Below are 22,174 nucleotides of genomic sequence, written 5' to 3'. Positions count from 1 at the left end.
GGGTATGCAGACATCTCTTTGTTCTGAGATAATCCTAGGGTGTAAGATATTCTCTGCACAGAACGTGGGTCTCATGGTGGATAAGAGAGTCCTCATGTCCATTGTTGTCACATTCGAGAAATCAAATCTTTCTGCCTCACCCTGCTCTTGCTGGTCTAGCTGGATATTATGTCGGGGAGGCAACGGGATACGAGTGGTCCTGATTGTTTCTCTTGCCTTCAAGATCTTAGCATTGAAGTCCTCCTGTCCTTTTAGGCAATCGTCCTGGGAGGGTTGGGCCCGGGGAGATAGTGCTTTGGGTTTTTCTAAGGATCTCAGAATTTCAAAGCGCTTACTTGTAGAGTTTGACGCTCTGTTTATTTGCTCGTTTTAGAACATTTTCTTAGACTGATGTTTTGTTTATACCGTGATTCTGCTTCCTTCCACTTGTTCTTATTCTCAGTGGTTGGCTGTTTTACCCATCTTAGTTCTAACTTTCTCTTCTCTCTTTTTAATCTGACCATTAGGGTAGTGAACCAGTTCTGATACTTAGTATTTGCCCTGACTTGTTTCCACCTAGTAGGAGCTACCGGGTCAACCAGTTCTTGAACCAATGTGTTGTATGCCGAGACTAGGGTTTCACAAAATGTTTGAAGGCCCTTGGCCTTCATCTAATCTAGGTGTCTTTTTAAAAGTGTTAACAGGCCCTCAGCTTCAATCAAATCTAGGTGTGTTTTAAACTGTTTGCAGGCCCTTGGCCTTAATTAAATCTAGGTATGTTTGTAAAGTGTTTGAAGGCTCTTGGCCTTAATCTAATCTAGGTGTGTTTTTAAAAGTGTTTACAGGCCCATGGCCACAATCAAATCTCGGTGTGTTTTCAAAATGTTTGCAGGCCCTTGGCCTTAATCAATTCTAGGTGTGTTTTTAAAAGTGTTTGCAGGCCCTTGGCCTTAATCAAATGAAAGTGTATTGCTCAAATGTGTACTGCCCCATAGCCTTTTCCAAATCTAAGTGTGTTACCTAAATGGTTTCAGACCCTGTGCCCTATACCAATTTAGGGGGCTTCTAAAAGCTTACGGACCCCTTTTGACCTTAATACCTTCCCGGTCAAGACTCCTTAGCCTACACCTCTCTGTCAACAATACTCAACTCCGACCAAAGTACTACTCATAATGGCTTGCCCCATTTCCGATCAGTTGCACCAAATTACTAATGCCCTGGAGCCAACAAACCACCTCAGCAACTACTTGCCCCTCGCCATCACCAAATACAAACACCTACTCTCCTTGAAAATGTCACGTGCGCTGCCCAACTCACATGACAGACCACCATCACCCTTCTTGCCTCAGGCATTGCCAAACTACACCTGCACAAACTGGAAAACGACTGTGCACAGGACTCCCTCAAACATTAAGAAACAATGCTGCCTCGAGAATAGGAACAAATGACTCACATCCTGAATATGGCTAGCACTGCCTAAAGCAACACACCGCCACTCCACAGCCACCCAACTGACTACTACCTACAAGACTGCCCCTAGCTCCAAAAAAGCATGTTCCCTAGAAAACAGGAATAAGCGACTAGCATCCTGTCTACTCGCCAGCCAGCAGAACCACCTAACAACCACCCCAGTTATCCATAAGAGAAATGAATAACTCATATCTAGAATGAAGGCCCCTTCTACTAGCAAGCAGCACTGCCTAATAACTACCCCATCTATCCATCAGAGAAACAAACAACTCATATCTAGAACGAAGGCCCATTCTACTAGCCAGCAGCACTGCCTAACAACTACCCCATCTATCCATCAGAGAAACAAACGACTCATATCTAGAAAAAAGGCCCCTTCTAGTACAACAACTCAACATTCCTTGAAGAGGACCAGCTCACACCTGAGCTTAGCCCTTACTCTAGCCCCCCTGGGACCACACACTACTATACTAAACCCCTTGTGGCAACAGGGTACAATTGCTCCGCTACCTCTGAATACACAATGAAAAAGGACACTTCCCAAGAACCCAGAACTAAAATAGTCACTTCTCTTAACAATCATGAAAGCATAACACATCTCAAAGGAGCCCTCTTTAATGCCATATCTCTCATGGCCCATGCCATCGACACTGCCGATCTTATCACCACCAACAACCTTGACTTCATAGCTATCTCAGAAACATGGCTGCACCCAGCCACGGCTGGGTTTGCTGTTGGTACTCTTGGTCAGAGGAGTGCTGGACTGCCAATGGGCAGGACAAATACTGATATGATTGGGATGTTTCTCCTCCCTGAAAGATAGTGAGCTAAAGAATGTGGACCCCTTGCTCACTATTCTTAGAGAGGCGCAGCTCCACCCTACTGATGAGGTCCAACCAGACTGAAACACGTGTCTGGGGTTGCTGTTGGTACTCTAGTTCAGATGAGAATTGCCTAGCATTTCTGTGCTGGGCTTCCCCTGGTCAGGACAAAGACTGATATGATTGGGATATTTCTACTCTGTGAAAGATACTGAGCTCATGAATCTGGGTAAGGCTCTCACAACCAGGCCTAATGTCTGGCAGAGAGACTCCCAGGACCCCCCTTGCTTTTTGCCTATCCTCTCTTTAGCTATCCCAGAGGAATATGCAATCATCAGGAAAGACAGACTGATATCCAAAGGAGGCATGGTTGCCGTCATCACCAAAAATGGCTTCAGCATCAGAGAAATTCCTAACCAGTTAATCCCATCTGGATAATTGAGCTCATTCAAAATCTCTGTATTTGCCACAACTACCTTCACAATTCACCTAATCTACAGACATCCTGCCCCCCTGCTCCTTCGAGAATGACATTGCACAACTCCTATTAACAATACCAAGCACTAATCCAAAATTATCATTTGGAGAGACTTAAACCTAGGTTTAATAACCCTTCAGAATCCAAGGCACTTGCCCTTGCTAACGCCATTGAAGCTCAAGACTTCACTCACCAAATATCCAACCCTACACACGATAAAAGCTGCACACTAGACTGGCTAGCAGACCACAACTGCTACAACAATATACTAGCTAACAACCCATGCCCTTGGTCAGACCACAATATCATATTCTCTATCAAGGATATAGCTAAAAAAAATAGCTGAAACTGGTGAAAAATCATGCCAGACAACATATTCCTGCTGCTTCAACCACTTACACTATTCATAAAGACCACTCCGACCCCACTCGCTTTACAATCAAATGCTCCAAGAAGCAATCTACAAAGTTGCTCCGTTGAGCAACCATAAACCCAAACCAACAGCCAACCCAAACTCTTGGTTCACCCGAAGTCTCAAAGCCCTACGCTATTCAAAATGAATCGCAAAATCTTCATGGAAGAAAACACCCTCTCCAGAGAACAAAACACACTTCAATGTCCTGGCCAAAGCATATAAACTAGCCATATTCCAATCCAAAGACAACTCTTACAATGAAAGAATCGCAAAAGCTAATTCAGGCATGAGAGAACTCTTCATCATTCTAAGCAAACTCGAAACACCAGTCCTTCCACCAGTCCACTGCATTAAAGACCTACCCTGGTGCTAAAACATCCAAAACACCCTGCATGGCAAAATCGCTCTACTCCAAAAAAAAATCTTAGCAAAGGCAACTAAACTTGCCCCAGCAGACAAGACTGATGACCAGTGACCCATACCTTCTAGCCCCTTGCCCAGATACAAATTCACCCCTATAACTACTACTGAAACCACCAAAATCATCAAAGGCCTGAAACCGTCCAGATGTCAAGGAGACATTTGTCCAGCCTCCCTCATAAAAGACTGTGCCGACCAGCTTGCCCCTTCATCACAGCCTTGGTTAACAACTCCTTCTCCTCTAGCAATGTTCCACATAATCTTAAAGAAGCCTGCTTACTCCCACTTCTAGAAGAACCCAACACTGGACCCCAATTTCCCCACAAACGACTGCCCTATCACAATGGTGCCTTTCCTCTTGAAAATACTTGATAGAGTGGCCTGCCTGCAAATTCAAAAATACCTGGAAACGCACAACCTCCTTTGCCTGTGCCAGTCTAGCTTCTGTCCTGGTCACAGGACCAAAACCACCCTTTTAGACCTCAAAATACAAATGGATGAGAACAAAGACAAGGATAACCTAATCATCCTCCTCCTACTCGACATCTCAGCCACGTTTGATTTGGGTAATCACAATATACTTTGCCAGCACCTCGCCCTAGCTGCCCACTTCTCAACCAAAGCCATAAAATAGATTGAATCCTTCTTGTCCAACCGCTTAATGAGAGTGTTCTCATCCACTGTGGCAGACCCCCAGCCGCAGACATCTGTGGAGTACCACAAGGCTATTGTGTCTTGTCAACACTTTACAACATTTTCACCAAACCACTCTTTGACCTCTTAGACAACTGTGTGTCACATATACTAACTACGCAGATGACACCCAAATACTACTACCCATCATCAGTAATTATGAAACCGACTCATACATACTGAACAGAATATACGTAACCATCCAAGCCATGATACCTTAGGGTGACCGCACGATTTAGAAATTCACATAACATAATGTAACATAACACCAACTTTGCCTAAATGACGAGAAAACAGAACTACTCCTCATTGGCACTCAATCTTGACTAAATAACCTCTCTGACTCCTGTAAATCTTTTACCATCATCCCTGTATCAAAAGAGGTGAAAACCCTAGGAGCATATCTAGACTCCTCGCTCTCCCTAACAAGAGAGGTAAACGCTATCGCCTCGGCCACAGTTTAAACTGTCAAACTGATCAATGCCAGTAGACCATTCCTGAGTTCTGACAACTTCATCACTCTTGCCAGAACCCTTACACTGTCTGGGATTGACTACTGTAACTCCCTCTTTGCAGGATCTAACCCACGCAACATCCACATACTGTAAACCATCCAGAACAATGCTGCTAGAGTGGCACTCAACATCCCTAATGTAGACCACATCTCATCAACTAGACACAATATCCACTGGCCTCCGGTCCAGGAATGCATCACATTCAAAACCTTTTCTCTGACCCACAAATGCCTATCAAACACTGCCTCTATCTATCTAGCCAGACAAATCTCTAAAGCACAAAGATTCCCTGCCCTTAGTGCTTAGATCAGACCCCTCCCTTTGGTCCATCCGCAAAGTCTTAAAACCCGGCCCTTTTTACAAGATACCTAGAGGAACGGCAACCTTATAGCTCTCGTCTCTACTATATAATAGCAATCTACCGGTATTTTTTATCTGTTAGCAACTGTATATAGCATACCATGCATGCAATGTTTTTACAGCATAAATATTGCCACAAGTGCACAGCCTGTAACCCCTGCAATATGTAACTACAGGGTAGATCATTCTTATGTAATCTAGCGTCCAATTACAATCCGGGTTAGGTGCACTGTACAAATGTCAAAATAAATACATCAAATAAATAAATAAATAAATAAATAAATAAATAAATAAATACAGATTGTTGGGGTCCGATGCAAACATAACATTTCTCTTCCATCCCAGTTGTATGAGTGGGCCATCTCAGGTTCTAATGAGAGGCACACTTGCTTTGCTAATTCTAGGGATAGCGTTGGCAATAGTATGGACACATCCGATCTAAAATCTTTATGTGGGCATTTCTCCAAGACTTCTGCATCCAAATGGTCCAAGGAACAAGAGACCTCTGAGTCGCTGGGCTTTTGAATTACATTTGCCACAGGGTTATAGGGTCTTGAGTAGTAGGGCTTTATCTTGGATCAGTGTTTGTTGGACAACATTAGAAACTATTTTTACTGTCTAAACTATCACTTGATTCATGCCCTTTATAGCCAATGAATTCATACCTAGGTCTTTGTCCGGGATATTTAACTGCTGACCATCAATCACTGGCTGCTTCCCTCCTGCTACTAGGTGGGCAAAGGAGCATGATGGAATTTGTTTATGCCACATATTCACCATCAATAATGTTTCGTCCAGATTAATGATATTATTATTTTCTTTATGTTGTTCCACCCTATCTCCTAATGAGCGTGGTAGGGAATCTTTATTTGTGTTAGCAGGCAGTTCTTTTTCCAGAGCTAATATTCTACATTTTGACATATTAGTACAGAGAATGTGAGCCATGTATTAGGCAGAGTCAACTTATAAATGAACGTTCTTGAGATTTACGTACCAGAGGAGAAAAGAGAAAGTCTCAGCTAGTCACACTTTTGTGACTGTAAGTGTTATTACTCACCCAAGGTCATTATCAACTTCTAGGGTTTCCCCTAAACACGGAGCCATCTGCCAGTATGTCGTACACCAAACACACTGCCCAAACACTGTGCACGATCTGCTCCGTTTCAGTGGTTTTAACAGTGTATGCCTCTACACTGCAGCAGGTAGTGAAAACAGACTCTTCAGGCAAGCTGTAGTAAAAGGTGGAAGAACATACTCCTTGTTCTGCGCTTTCTGCGATATTTCCAATTCTAGTTAGAAAGTGCTTCACAGATCACTGCCGACATGGCCAGACACACTGCTCGCACACCGTAGCAGGAACATCTTACTTCAAAAAGAAATATTCATCTTGGCTTTTATATTTGTCTGACAAATCTTTCAATAGCAAATCATAAGCCAATTTAGGTTCCAACAGAATATCCTCTTGAACAATCTCATAGCAGTTGGGATCTTGAAGCTGAATAACAGCCTTCGTTAAGTAGAGTGCCATGGAATTGTGAGCACGGCATTTGAAAAGAGAAAAATAATATAAAGAGCTGACAATGTAATTAGTGATGCCACCACTCATGTCATCAATGATGTCATCTGTGATATCATCGGTGATGTCATCATTGTGGTCATACACTGTGTAACAGGGGGTGCATAGTTTGAATGAATGCTGAATTACAAGGGTTTTGTCACGTTAAATCTGATAACCATAACTCCTTCTTAACCAAGGTTTTTTCACAGAATTTTAAAGGTTTTGTTGCTCTGTATTTTTCACATTAAATCTAATCACCTTAACCCCTCCTAACTTAAGGTTTTCACTGAATTTCAATGGTTTTGGTATACTGCAATTTCTTTGGGGGGCACTAGCCATGGTTTTTGACCATGGTCACTGTACATGTTGCACCCATAGGTTTCTTTGGGCCCACTAACCATAGTCTTACAACCATGTCCATTGTTCCCAGGCGTTCAGCCAAGGCCACTGTTCATGTTGCACCCATAGGTTTCTTTGGGGGCCACTAGCCATGGCCTTCGACATGGTCATTGTTCAGGGCGTTTGACCTTGGCCACTGTACATGTTGCACCAATTGGTTTCTTTGTGGCCCCCTGGCAATGGCCTTTATCCATGGGCAATGACCACGACTTCAGCCGTGCAAATTGTACATGCTGAGCTGATAGGGTTCTTTGGGGCCCACTCAGCTATCAGCTGTGGCCACGGTATATTTTGCACCAATAGGTTTCTTCGGGGCCCATTAGTCATGGCCTGTGGCCATGGACACTGTACATGTTAAACCAATAGTGTATCTTTAAAAAATACTGCCTGGATTTACCCCCAAACAGTAAAGGAAATTAAGTCAACACTGTGTGCACAAATTGTTTCTGATTTGGTCCAAATCTACCTAGCGGTCTTCAAACTACAGCTGTTCAAAAACTGCACTTTTTTTCTATGGGCGTAACGAGTGTAGTCTGACAACTTTGTTCCAATCTTTTCTTAACAACATTTTCATTTGTTTGATGATTTGTTCCTAAAAAATCCAATGTGAGGGTCCCTTGACAAACTTTCTGTTTAAAAAATGTCATCTAAATCCAACCAGAAAGTCAACCTTTATTAGCCTACATCGACCTCTATGCTGTAAAGCAACAAGACAGATATAAAGGTGTTAAAGAGCAGGGGGCAGAAAAACTACTGTATGGATGTACCCCAAACTAGTCAAGGAAATTAAGTCAACACTTTGTGCACATATTTTTTCTCATTTGGTCCAAATCTTCCTATCAGTTTTCACGCTACAGCTGTTAAAAAACAGCACGTTTTCTCTAAGGGGAAACAAATGGGAGTAGGCTGAAAATTGTGTGTTTATCATTTCTTAATAACTTTTTCATTTTTTCATGAATTGTTCCCACAATTTCCAGCTTGGGGGGAGGGAGGGGCTTGACAAAACTTTGGTTTAGAAATGTTCATCCAAATCCATACAGCAAATCAAACATTATTAGCCTCTCTCACCCATTCTGCTTCAAAGCACCAAGACAGATGTAAAGGTTTTAAGGCATGGGTGCACCCCATTTTCTTAAAGAACTACTGAATTGATTTATCCAAACCAGCCAAAGAAATTAAGTCAATGCTTTGTGCCAAAATTGTTTATTATTTGGTCCAAATCTGCCGATCTTTTATCACGCTAAGGCTGTTCAAAAACTGCTCTTTTTCTCCATGGGACAACTAATGAAAGTAGGCTGAAAACAGCGCTTTTATGTTTTCTTAATAACCTTTTCGTTTTTTCACCAATCTTTCTCAAAGTGTCCAGTCCATGCGGTGTGGCGGCTGTTAAATTGCATGACAAACTGCTTGCAAAACATCAGCCAAATCTGTCAAAGTTATTAACAATTCTATTTTTGGGTTTCCTATGATCCTATGAAATTTAACTCTCACCCTAACTATAGTGCAATAGTGCAGCGATCGTCAAACACATATATATATATATATATATATATATATATATATATATATATATATATATATATATATATATATATATATATGCACTGAAAAAACCTTAGTTAAGGTGCAGTTAAGTTGTGCAGATAAAATGCAATAAAGCCCTTTAAATTCAGCGGATGTGGGAAGTTATGACCAGCTTAACTCTGAGGGCTCCCGGTGATGTCCACCATAATGCCATGTCCTCCATAATGCCATTTTGTATGTCATTGTGAATCCCTTCTCTTTCTAATCTGTGTGTTTGCATGGGCTTTGCAACGGGAATGCACCTAGTTAAGCTGTTTTCTTCCAGTGAATTTCAAGGGTTTTGTTATACCATGGTTTAGTTTAGTTTAGTTTAGTTTTACTATTTATATAGCACCAAAGTTGGCTCATAGTCATCACGGCGCAAAACAAAAAATACAAACAACATTAAACAAAACTATAAAAAGTAAGTCTAAAAGAATGACAAAAAAGAGTATAGTGCAAATTAATTAAGCACAATCCTTACATTGGAGGCCGATGACATGTTGCTGAATTTCTTACACTGACCCAAGAATAAGGGAAGATTGCTCTGGCCACTACCTATGATAATGTAGTCTGTGTTCTTCCCAGTACACCAGTCCTTAATATAAATCCTTCGAAGAAGTCTAAAGTCCTGTACTCTAAAACAGCCTTCAACAACTTTGCAGTGTAACAAGGACAGGACCTTTTTTCTAAGTACGTTTCTGGTTTTATCCGGCGCTGGCTTATCATCAGCACAAAATTGCTACGATCATGATAAGCTCTCTTTGGGTAACATCAGTTGGACTTGTTGATTCGAATATTCCTTCCATAAGGGGAAGTGACCAGTGTATGTGCATGATTTGCCAGGTTCATAGTATTTTGAGAAGATAATAAAACTCCTCCACTTGGAATTATAGATGCCAACACAACGACAGTGCCACCGTCAGGACAGATGAAATCAGGCTGAAATACACTGGTTCCATTTTCAGCAACTTACACACTGGTATTTACAGTTGTTTGGGTTTCACAGGTTGTATCAATCAAGTACAAGTGTGATCTATTCATGTCAGATTGACAGGTTTTATTAGATTTATTCACATCAGATTGATACGCTTTGTCAACCTTGTCATTATTGTAATATAATCTCATCAAAATATTCCACCCATGCACAAAACTCTGAGCTGTTTTTAAACTTATTTAAGTCCTGAATAATATTATTTTTGATACATTCGTGTTCACAGACCCTCTAGAGCCTTCATTCAACTCCTTATTAAAAAAACAGGACTGTGCAATGGCTTCAGCAATGCCATTGTCCATAGTTTTCAATGGTGACTCTAGTGCCTCACTCACGGCTGAGGCTATTAGGGAAGATTTTTCAGATTGATCAATAACAGGTGCTTTCTCTAACAGATCTGCAAAGTTTCTCTGGACAACAACTTCTTCCTCTTCCAACGCTACATTTTAATTGGGATATTCATAATGTCCCCATTATCCACACCTGTTGAGTCCGAACTCTCTTTTCGCAGACGCTGTCTTCGACTGGCAGACCTCGCCTCTAGCCTCCAACTCACGATTACTGCTTACAGCTGTATGTATAGGAGAAATATTAGACTCAGCAATCCTGGTCTGAGGAGGGGACTCAATGAATAGATCAGGCCTTTTTTAAGAAACATAGGTTCTAGTAGTGGGCATTATGGAAGTCTCAGAATAACACAAAATCTCAGAAATGAAGGGCTACCATATGCGTAAACGCAGAATGCATGAACCTCGTTTGACATGTGCAGAGCCACAAATCCAAACTCCTGTCAAAAATGCCAAAAAGAATATCTAATATGGACACATCGGGTGCAGAAATACATTAACAGGTATTCAAAGCTTGTCACCAACATTGTATGTTGGGCCACTGATGTGTTTAATGCATGCCAATGCTAATGGACTGGTGAAAAGATGGCTCTATACCAAAAGTATTGGCCGACTGCAGGGCTATGTACTACACTTGCCGGTTACCCCAGCAGTACCCCGTGCTATACCACGCCATGCCTCACCAAATGTATTCTACGCTCGGGCCTGTAACTAGGGGCCCCGGGGGCATTACTTGGGGTGGTATTATCAGGGGGCCTGTGACAAAATATCAGACAAATTCATCATGCGAGTCAAAAGTTGTTAGCAATTCAATTTTCGGGTTTCCTATGGAACTTGATTCTCAACTATAATTTATTTACTTCTCCCACTGCCATCTTTATCAAATCATGAATCACCTCAAAATAATTAGATAAAGCATTTGTGCACGATGTGTTTGTTTCCTAATAAGTTTCTAATCTCCCATATTGTTCTTTCCATTATGCACTTCACCTTGACTATGCATCTACCCATTCCTGTAGTCTAATATTAAGGGAAATCTACTTTTCCTCTATGCATGCTTCATTGGACTAGCGCTCTGTTATAATTCCTTGCGTTTCAGATGCCATGGAGTTTAATGAGGGATTGCCTTCCATTTATGAGATCTTTTTGCTTGGTCAGAGGGTTCAGCTAATAATGTCTCTTGCTTTGTGTGCCTTTCTATGAAAGTACTGAGGTATTGCCATCTCATTATCCGCTGCTGTCGTTTTTCACCCATCGCAATTGCATGCCCTTTTCTTACCCAGTTTCAAATGTTCTGCGAAGAATTGTTAATACACGGGATAAATATTGTTATTTTTGGAGACTTTAACAATCACGTTGGCTATGGCGAGTCTTCATTAGTTCTTTCATTTATTATCTCTGTTAGTATAGCATCTGTGTTAGCCCATTTGCTAGCTTCAGTTTCTGATTTTAACATGAACCTACATGATCCCTGCATCGTTTCATTTGAAAATGGCCATTAAATAAGAACACATTACTCACTGCCAAAAGCGTTCACAAAATTCGAAAGCTGAAAGACATGACACCTGATCGTTTGGTTTGGTACTGTCATTGATTATCACAAGCCAGGGACATTTCTTGCCCATCGTCAACATTACAGAGGCAATGCACTGTAATCTTGTTCCATGTTGCTCGGTCTTTTCTAGAGCTGCTTCCACTATTTCAATTGGCTCTCGACATTAGTTTTAATGGCAAAGTTGTAATCATTTCAGTTTCCTAGCACCTGCCTCTCTCACATTGAAAGCGAAAGCAAGACCCTATGATGTATGCCAGACTCACCTGCATTTAGAATGCAGGCATTTTAAATGCTTGTGACGACCGCCCCTCATTGGGGGTACATTTAAAACGTACGTTTCTGGGTAGCTAAACATTTTGTTTGAAAAAAAAAAAGCTTATTTAGCTCCCAGAATTGACCATGAACTCAGGATACATCAGTAAGAGTCCACTAATACCATTCCCACTCAATCTACGTGTAACGTTTGGGCTATTTTAAGGGTCCTTATTGGCCACATTAATGTGGCTATTGTGACAGAGATGAAAGGCAGTGGACTTGATTTACACAAGCCTTTTGGAATGTTACAGTCCCATTGAAAACCACTCTGTAAATCAGGTCCAATGACTTACCACTTTTTAAGTCAGTGGCCAAAACAAGAGTGTTGACCGCATTTGAGTTATTGCCTCGAGAGGATATGATTGCCAAGGTACAAAGCCTAAAATCCTTCTAGTCCTTTATAGATACGTATGAACCACATTGTTGAAAATAGTAACTGTATGCAGAGTTTTCAGTGAAGTACAGTTACATCTTGTCTCAAACGAGTCTAAGTTCTCATTATTGCTACAATAAATCAGGATCATTTTAGCCCAGCAACCTATAGAGCCATATTGAATCTCCCTTTCACTTGTAAAATATCTTTAAGGGGAAGTAGTATAGCGAGTATCCCAGGATTTAAAGAAAGAGGGTACTTTGGCTGATATCCAGTTGGGATTCTGCCTTTCTAGACACACATGTGTACAAGCGTGATACAAATAAAATATCAACAACTTATTTCTATTTCTATATCTGTTTATGCAGCAAGAGGCACTACTACCAGACAGTCAAACAGCAGTCAGCAATCTTATAGCCAACATGGTTCTCCGTTTATAACAGAAAAGCTTTCTGATTTTTGCAGAATATCTTAAGACTGTCTATTTTACGAAGATCAGGTGGGAGACAATTCCCTAATTGAGCTGTCAACACTGCACTAGATCTACCAAATGCTCTATATCTAAAATAAACTTGCTGATGTAAGCATAAATCATGCATGACCTGCTGGACAGAGAGCGATCAGCTGCCTTTGTCACCATCTATCACTCCATTCTGATCAGCCACCAGGAGTATGTTATGTGGATTTATGGCCCAGCATTAACTTGGAATCACTGTTTTTTTTTTAACGCATGAAAAGGTGGGCTGTGAAATGCTTGCACTTCCAGCTACTTTCTTATTTTATGCACAGTTCCCCGCATGAACCTTGGAGACCTGTTTACTACAGAAAACCAAGCAAACAGGGTGCGACGAGCACTTTTCTTGCCACAGCCTGCTTCAATCATGCTGCATTAGTTGGGCTCATCATAGTAGGTTGCGACATTTCTAGGGTAAATGCGGTTACAAATTGTGTGGCACAGCCATTGCATTTTGGTTTAATGTTTTTCTATTCCTCTTTTGGGGACAACGGCGAAGAGCTTTTAGCTAATATATGTCTCATATACAAATTATGATACAAATAATATCCATGGGTGTGCTCTACTTATTGAATTGAGGAGTCAAAACTGTGATTTGGGAAAGCATTATGAATGGTCTGTAAGTTGTTGATTTATGTTATCTGCAACCATATACTAAGTAATGTAATTGGCATGGGAATTCTTTGGATTTGTAGAACATGGAAGGTGACATTTTAGAGGCCTCCAGAAATAAGTGCAAGAGGTGTGTGGACAGTAAGAGTGATATCTGGATTCACTGACATAGGTATAATCACACACATAAGAGACATTGGGCCTCATTATGAGTCCGGCGGTAACCAAGCCGGAAAGACCAGCAGGTTACCGCCAGACTCGTATTACCATTCCGCCACTGTGATTCCCTGAATTACCGGGGCAATACAACCCTGGTGACCCGGGAATTCCGGAGGCGGAATTCTGTAAATCCCCATTCCCATGGAGTCCCATAGGAGAAGTGGAAACACAGGCACCATGTTGTAATGGTGCCGGTGTTGCCATGTCTGCCTGTAGGCAGGTGGTGTTAAACCCGCTAGCTCAGACCTGGCGGGAGTGACACCTCCTGCCTGCAGAACTCAAGATCAGCCGGTCCGGAAAGAACGGTGGTGGCGGATTTACCACCACCGGTCTTTCCGGACCAGCTGACTTGTAAAGAGGCCCATTGTGATAGAAAGATATGGAACACTAGCAAACTCCAATCTGGAGTAATTTCAAATCTCCTAATTCGGGCTCAAGAGTGTACAATATTGATCACCAAATCTATGATGAGATGTCTTACAATGTGAGCCTTCTTGCACTTTCGGAACAGAAAGACATTTGAGACATAACAAGTTGTTCAACGTCAAAATGCAATTTATAGCATGACAAAAATTCATTTCGTAGGAAGAGGACATAATGAATTATGTTTCACAATTGGAGATTGGTTAGGTCAACGGGAGGCTAAAAAGCCTGATGAAATAATGATGTTTTGCTGAACAGTTATTGAAAGCAGTGCAGATAAAGCAATGCATGAGCTAAGAATTAATGAGGAATACGACATGAAACAATGAACTGACTCAGCAAGTATAAACATTAAGACCAGGATTGCCCGCTTCCAGGCCTCGAGGGCCAGAATCCTGGGAAACAGTTACATACATTTAGAATCACTGTATGCAAATTTATCTCGTGAATATTAATGGCAGGTATCCTGAAAATCCAAAATGTTTCCGGCACTTGAGAACTGGGGTTGGACAAACTTGGTGTAGACTGCAACGTTTCAGTGTAACAAGAATACAGAGTGGATGGACCAGGCAGATTACACTACTGCCAGAATATGCTCTTTGATAATTCATAAATGATCAAGCAGTTTCCTTTTCATTTTTTCAGGTCCAACTCAGAAGTACATGCATGGGTGTGTGAAGTGCTCTGCTGTAGATGCCTTCCCTAATGGATTCATTATCTGCACTTTCCTCTTTGCATGAGGAAAGCAAGTCAGAAAACTACATTGAACCTCACTATAAAGAATGGTACCGTGTGGCTATTGAAGCGTTGATAGAAAGAGGTCTTGATGCTTACCAAGATTTCATCATCAAAGAGCGGGTCACAGAATTTCTTGCCGAAGAAGAACTTAATTATATTCTAAGCAATGTTAAGAAACTGCCAGAAAATGTGGCATATGGTACGGATGATAGTGCAGATGATGCCTCCTCTTCTGGGACATATTGGCCTCTTGAATCTGATGTGGAGGCTCCAAACCTCGACCTGGGTTGGCCAAACTTAATACCTGGACTTTCCGGAGCTACAAAGACCGACTTGCTTTTCCATCCTCCACGTGCACACCCACTGACAATTAAGGAAACTGTCAGAAAGATGATGAAGGATGCAAAGCAGGTAATTCATTGACTTTCTATAAACGTGTGTGTTATGATATAAGAGCAAGGCAATTGTGATGTTAGGTCAGCATTGTCCAAATCTTCCTTAGTCTGATAGGTTGTAGGTACAACACACAAAGCACTTCCACTTCCAAGTTGTTAGTATGTAGTTTCTGCAGATTGGTTGGTCCTTATTCTGTAATGAAGCTGTCTGTAATGTATCATACACCATCTACTTTGTTGCCATTATTCACAACTATATTAAATATCATCCTAATATCTACAGGCCATTTTCGTGCGCACTCTCATCCTTCTGCAAAACCAATACAACTTTCCAAGCCAATTCCTTTCTTCCCTGCAACCCCTGCTTCGTTTCGCTCATCATTGTATGGGGAGAGCTCCCAGCAAACACTTATTTCTTCTTACCTTTCATTGTCCTACTTTCAATGTCTCTAATCAACACATCTTCCTGTCCCCTGCCCCATTAGCATAGTGTTTCAGGCAAGTAACATGTACTTTCTTTCTTACCCAAATATTCTTCCTCTATTCCTAACCTTTTTTACCCATTTGCATACACCATCTCCTACCTTTATATTTTCCCAACCATCTCATGTTTCTCATCCCCTTTCTTCCCTTGGAATGTCAATTACCTCTTTTCTAGTCTGCCTCTTTGCCTCTTTCCTTTCCAGATGCACAGAACACATTGGGCCTCATTAGGACCCAGGCGGTAAGGGGTTTACGGCGGCGTAAACAGCGCCGACCCTTACCGCCTGATTCCGAGGTCCCTTAGCGCCATGGAGGATTTAACACCTGCTTTTAGCAGGTGTTAAAATCCATGGCGCTAAGGGACCTTGTTGTTAATTACGCCACCGTAATTTACGGTGGCGTAATTAACGCCTTCCCCACTCCCATTATGCCCTATGGGGCAAAAATGGGAATGGGGAAGGGTAAATGGGGATTGGGGACTTACCACCCCGCCAACCTCGGAATGGGGCGGTAAATCCGCCAACCACCATGGCGTAAACGCAGTTTACACCATGGTGGTAAAGGTACGACCCAGGCGGTAACTTACCGCCTGGGTCGGAATGAGGCCCATTGTCCAGAGAAACCATCATTTAGGCATTTGCCGATAACAGTACAGCCAGGTTTAATTTGAAGGCAATCTGACTCACTACTTGTAAAAACAAAAACATTACCTAAATAATGTTATATTTTTTAATAACTGTTGGAAGTTTTTATGTATTTTCAGCTCTTTTTGCAAGTTAATCACTGTGGCCTGAAGCACGGTGCCAGCATGAACATGCATTTTGTTGATAATTATTAAATAATAATGCATAACTATTTATCAATTTTAGTCACAAATTTTCATTTATAAAATGCTTTTTCATCTTCATCATTGAAGTAACTCGTTTTAGTAATTCATTCATGGTGTGTCTTTTCATTGACTCAACATTTTCTTTTTAATTCAAATTTTCTAAGCGCTAAGAATCATGCCTTCGATCAACATTCGTGGTCCAAATACATTCTCAAGGGAGATGAGTAGGGTTTACTCACAAACAGGCTCTGATCAATCCAAGTCTAAACGATGTTTTGCTACAGTGTGTTTTGATCACAAATGGGTTCAATTATCCCTACATGTTAGTCAAGGGCTAGAGCCAGAGATTTGATTTCATGCTTAAAGTGGGTCTCCCAATTAATTGCTGGGATTAACCAGATTAGAAGTTTCCCTGTGTCAAAATCTGTTTGCCAGATAACTTTAAACTGTTGGGGACACTGCACTCCGCTTTATTTCGTCTGATAAAGGTAAATATCCATTGATGTAGTAACTCATTCCTATCAATAGCAACCCTGGATATGGTGGACTATGATAATTAGCAGAGGTTTCAAATTAATTGACACTTTCTTTGGCTTCACAAGGTTGCTAGGGAAAAACGCTTCACAAGCCTATGATAAGATTGTTAGAACATTGTTTCCATTCCTAGGTGTGCTCCATGTCCTATAAAGCAACACACATTTATGAAACTCTTCTTTTACCTCTTGCAGGGGAAACAGATAACAGGATTCTGGTCTCAAGCACTGTATGCTAAAACCGGGATCAAATATATCACATTGCCAGTTAATCTGAGATTTTTAGTATAGTCCTAATGCAAGAGTAATGTATCTTCAATCAGAGGCTGACACTCCTAGTAATACAATGCTGTGTATTATGTCTTTGTGACTAAAAATGTTGCTGATTGCACCCCTTGAAAAATGAACAACACTATGGGCATCATTACGAGTCAGGCGGAATGGGTTAACGGGGTCCGCTAATGAGTGCGGACCCCTTATTCCCATTCCGCCTGATTACAAGGTCCCCTCGCGGGACCCGGTAAGGACGCCTGGTAAAACCAGGTGTCCTTACCGGATCACGCGAGGGGACCAGCGAGCTAACAACGGGCTGGTCGTAATCAGCCTGTTGTTAGCTCCCTGCACCCATTCCCATTGAGCCCTAAGCGGGAATGGGGAAAGTCTGGGCCCGGGTTCCCATAGGGAGGAATTACCGGGCCCTCCAAACTCGGAATGGCCCGGTAATTCCCCATTCAGGGAACCCGGACCCGGTTTTGGAGGCAGCCATGCCGCCAATAGCGCCATGGCTACCGCCAAACCCGTAATGAGTCCCTATATGTATAAATACTCACAACAAAGTCAGAGATGTATTTGATGTGAGCTTTCATATATGTATGAGGCAACGGAGATGTAAATGAAGTACACGTTACAAAACCTATTACATTATGAAAGCTCACATCAAAGTCGAACCTTAGTTTAATGTGAATTTACATACATATAGGAGACCTAAAGGACATGTGCATTTCATATTACTTTACACCAAACAATCATGCACTACTTATACGCCCTTCACTAACGTGCCAGACCCTTACACACCAAACTCTCTTATGCCCTACACCGCACACACTTTCAACACACACGCTTATGGCACAAACTCTTACAACACACACTAATATGACAAATTCCCTGCTGCCACATGCATTTGCGCTACATGCTCTCATACCACATACTCGTATGCCACATTCTCTAACACTAAAGATGCCTACAGAACATAGTCATACAACACAAACTCTAATGTCCCACACTCATCACACATGCACTTCGGACACATTGGGCCTCATTCCGAGATTGGAGGTAGCCATGGTGCTAATAGCACATGGCTGCCTCCAATAACGGTACCGAGTCTGCCCTCATTCAATGGGGACTTACCGGTCTAGTCGGACCTTTGCGGGTCTGGTAAGTCCCCATTGAAAATACCATTCCCCATTCCCATTTGAGCCCCCATAGGGCTCAATGGGAATGGGGAAGGTGCAAATAACGATACTGCAATTTGTGGTACCGTTATTTGCTCCGTGGACCCTTTGTGGCTCCCGCTAAGGTCACCGGGTAAAACCAGGCAGCGTTAGCGGGACCCACAAAGGGACCTCGGAATAGGGCGCAAAGGGATTACCGGCACCGGTGTCCTTACCGGTGCCTGTAATCCCTTTGCACCAGCCTCAGAATGAGGGCCATTTTCTTATACTATGTACTCTTTTGCAACATACTCTTATGTCACACATGCTTATGGCATGTGCTCTTAAGACATTGGCTCATCACGATTTGGGCTGTATTCCCGGCTGTAATACCGCCGACTGTAATAGCCCTAGCACCGACCGGTCCGGTGGTATTACCACCGGATCACGGGTTGGGCCTTAACGGTAAATCCCCATTCCTGATTGGGTCCATTGAATCCAATGGGGAATTTTTGGTGCTAATACTACGGGCTAATACAGCCGGCTGTAATACAGCCGAAAACAGGGATTTTCACCTCCAGAAAAAAGCTGGAGCTAAAACAGCCGATTTAGGGCCCAACTCACGATAGGGTCATCCCTTAAATGTGGTGGTAAAACCGTTACCACGCATTTAAGGACTACAGCCCAACTCGTGATGAGGCCCATTGGCTCTTACACCACACACACTCTCACCATGCATTTGTATTCCACTCACTCTTATGTGACACATTTCTAGACCCTGCTTTTTATGCCACACAGTTATGCCAAACAGTTTTGCCACACTGTTATACCATAAGCTTTTACACCAGATGCTCCCATGTCACATGCTCTTATGCCACATGCTTGCACACCTACACCACACACGCTTTGCCATGCACTCAAGCAACATTCATTTGGATATCATAAACTGGCATAAACTAAATTGACATGACATACACTGACACACCATACACACATATGCCATACTCCAGGCACTCGTATGACACCTGCTCACATACAAAAAACTCTAATGCCACCTGTACACTATTAATCTATATGCCATACACTATGCACCATAGTTATATGTCATACACCCATTCACCATACACCCCTATGCCATTCACTCAAATGGCCTTAATACATATGACATATACTCATAAGCCATACACATGACATACACGTGCATGCCACATAGTCATAAACCATACACCTATATGCCACATGCCCATCTGCCATAAACCTGACACGTATACGTCACACACTCATATGCCAGACCCTCACATTCCAAGCACTGATGCTTTACTTATACACCATGGACTCATATGCCATACACTCATGTACCATACACTCATATGTTATATGCACACAACATAAACACATAGTCCATACACTCACACAACATACAGAGAAAAGTTAGACGGGGTGAAACAGAAGATAATGCTTTCCCTTCCTGCCATGTTCATTTACAGGACAGTTGGATGCTATTCTTGTATTTTTCTTGGAGTACTCTGTTGTATGAGAGAGGAAGTTGGGCTTATTTAAAAAAAGAAAAATGAACTTGTATGACTTCACCCTTGATGTTTTATCATGGTCCAATCAATAGAATTGTTAAAAAGAGAACTGTGACTCCCACAACTATGTTTCATCCAGGCACTTCAATGGCTGCATCCGTAAATTAATATGTGTTTGACTACATGTAAAACTGGCAAAAACAAAACAAATGATTACACATTTTGAGAGTGCAGGATTGCCAAGCAAACCTCAAGGAGTTATGTGAGAACTATATTTAACCGTTGACCTCCTGATAAAAATGAGAACAGTGCTCTGTTGGACAAATAAATAGGTCTCCACAAACTTGTGGAGTACTCCCGCCCCCTGTAACCCCTGTGACAAAGACCAGTGCTCTGTTGGGCAGAGGCAGGGATTACCATCTATTGTAACAGAATTAGGTTACTAGTCACAATTCTGATAGATTACCAAAGTACAACCCCACCGCTATGTATTTCATTTAGGAGTAGCTAGTGGTATCAACTGCTACCTATTGTAATCTCCGTGGTACCTCTTACACTGCCTCTGCGATCATGGTCTTCTGGAACCCAGACAGAGTTATTTATTTCATAGTGAAAAAAGTGTTCTCCTATAATAAATCACCTTTGATTCAGCATTCTGAGTGTTTTAACCCCCATTCACATTCCCAAATAATGATTGCTTATTTGCCACAAGTGATTACTGATAGAGTCTATGCTTTGTCTGTTTGCACAAGGAAAGTAACATTTTTAACAACAGCACTTTCCATGGGTGTTTGTGTGTGTGTGTATTCCATCTGTCTGATTGCAGTATACTAAAGTGTGATGTTGTATATCCTATCGCAACACCTTGTAACCTATGCAAATCAGCTATTTTGGGAAATTACGCTTTGTGGTGCAGAATCTAGAAATGGATGAGGATAGCTGAGAGAATTAAATTATTTCAGCTAGTTCTTGTTTTCCTCATTCACCACATCACAGCAAACACACCTGCTTTAACTGACAGGTTTTGATAATGATTAGTGATATATGTTTCAGATTCATTTAGAATTTGATTTAGGGCTTCACATATGCATGCACATATAAATGCAGAAAACTGAAGAGAGGGACAAGGAAGAGGGATGTGGAGGTAATGACTTAGATTACTATTGGGTACTGGGATGGGGAAAAGTGATGTAGCCAGTGCTCGAGATAAGATTTTTAGGTGGGAGTATTTTACTCTCTATTTCTAAACTCTGAGAGTAAATGTAATTTCAGGAGAGTAAAAATGAATTTCCCCCTTCTCAATAGAGTGCATGTTGTGTGACATCCATCCGATGCATGCAAAAATATTAAAATGTATGGGAATCATTAGCAGAGTTCTCTCACAATTAACAGATAAAGCACAGTGTACAGAGCAACAAACACCCTCTCACAAATGGAACCGATGATCATTTACCGTGTGAAATTTCCCTGCATGCAAAGATATGGTACAACAGCAGCATACACTTTTTTTAACAATTCCCTCACATAGATCTGGTGTAAAATAGGTTTCAGGAATGCACACTCCCCTCATAATATGGATAAAATATGTCCGGGATCACAGTGGATCATTCTTTCCTCACATGGAACAGGAAAGTTGTGGGTCTCAACAGTACACGATTACGAGAGATAAGTCATCAGTTATAGCAGTAGAAGTTCCACTCGCCTAGATAAGGAACGTCATGGGATAGTGTAGTGTAGTGCAAGAAACCCCACACTCAACAGGTAAACAAAGGGCCTCAGAAATGCAAACTACACTTACATAGAATGGGAGCTGCAAAGGCCCCAGAAGTCCAAATTCCCATCACAAAGAACATGCTCAACAGGGGCTAAAGCAATGCAAGCCCCCCCATACATAATATAGGAATAGCATAACAGCAGTGGGAGCACCACCCACATCGAACATGAACAGTTAATTGGCTCTGTGGTGCAAGCTCCTCACAGATAGATCAAACATAGCCAGGATAGCGACTACTTCAAATACGATGGCCAACACTGCTTCCAGAACCACAGAAGCTCCACATATAAGGAATTTGTTAAACAGTAATTAGAACGAATTCAACCATAGCAAAACAAATGATTTGTGTACCATTTTCCAGCCACTCTAGTGGATGTTCATTTACTAAAGCATGTTGCAGACGGGGATGTTAATATTACAGGATAATAAGTCACTGAATA

At 41.8% G+C, this 22,174-nt stretch overlaps 1 protein-coding gene across 1 annotated transcript in view; it reads left to right on the top strand.

Moving 5' to 3' along the window:
- The window catches only part of FAM83B (family with sequence similarity 83 member B), a 430,667-nt gene that overhangs the window by 27,876 nt on the left and 380,617 nt on the right, over positions 1–22,174 (top strand). The window contains exon 2 of the mRNA XM_069606140.1: positions 14,669–15,172. Within this exon, the coding sequence (XP_069462241.1) occupies positions 14,717–15,172 (456 nt within the window). The 5' untranslated portion in view covers positions 14,669–14,716. The remainder of the gene's footprint in view (positions 1–14,668; positions 15,173–22,174) is intronic.

The sequence above is a fragment of the Ambystoma mexicanum genome, chromosome 4p (genome assembly GCF_040938575.1).
Source record: "Ambystoma mexicanum isolate Mex_15411 chromosome 4p, UKY_AmexF1_1, whole genome shotgun sequence".
Lineage (NCBI taxonomy): Eukaryota > Metazoa > Chordata > Amphibia > Caudata > Ambystomatidae > Ambystoma > Ambystoma mexicanum.
Note: the sequence above shows the minus strand (reverse complement) of the source record. Positions and strands in the feature narration are given on the sequence as shown.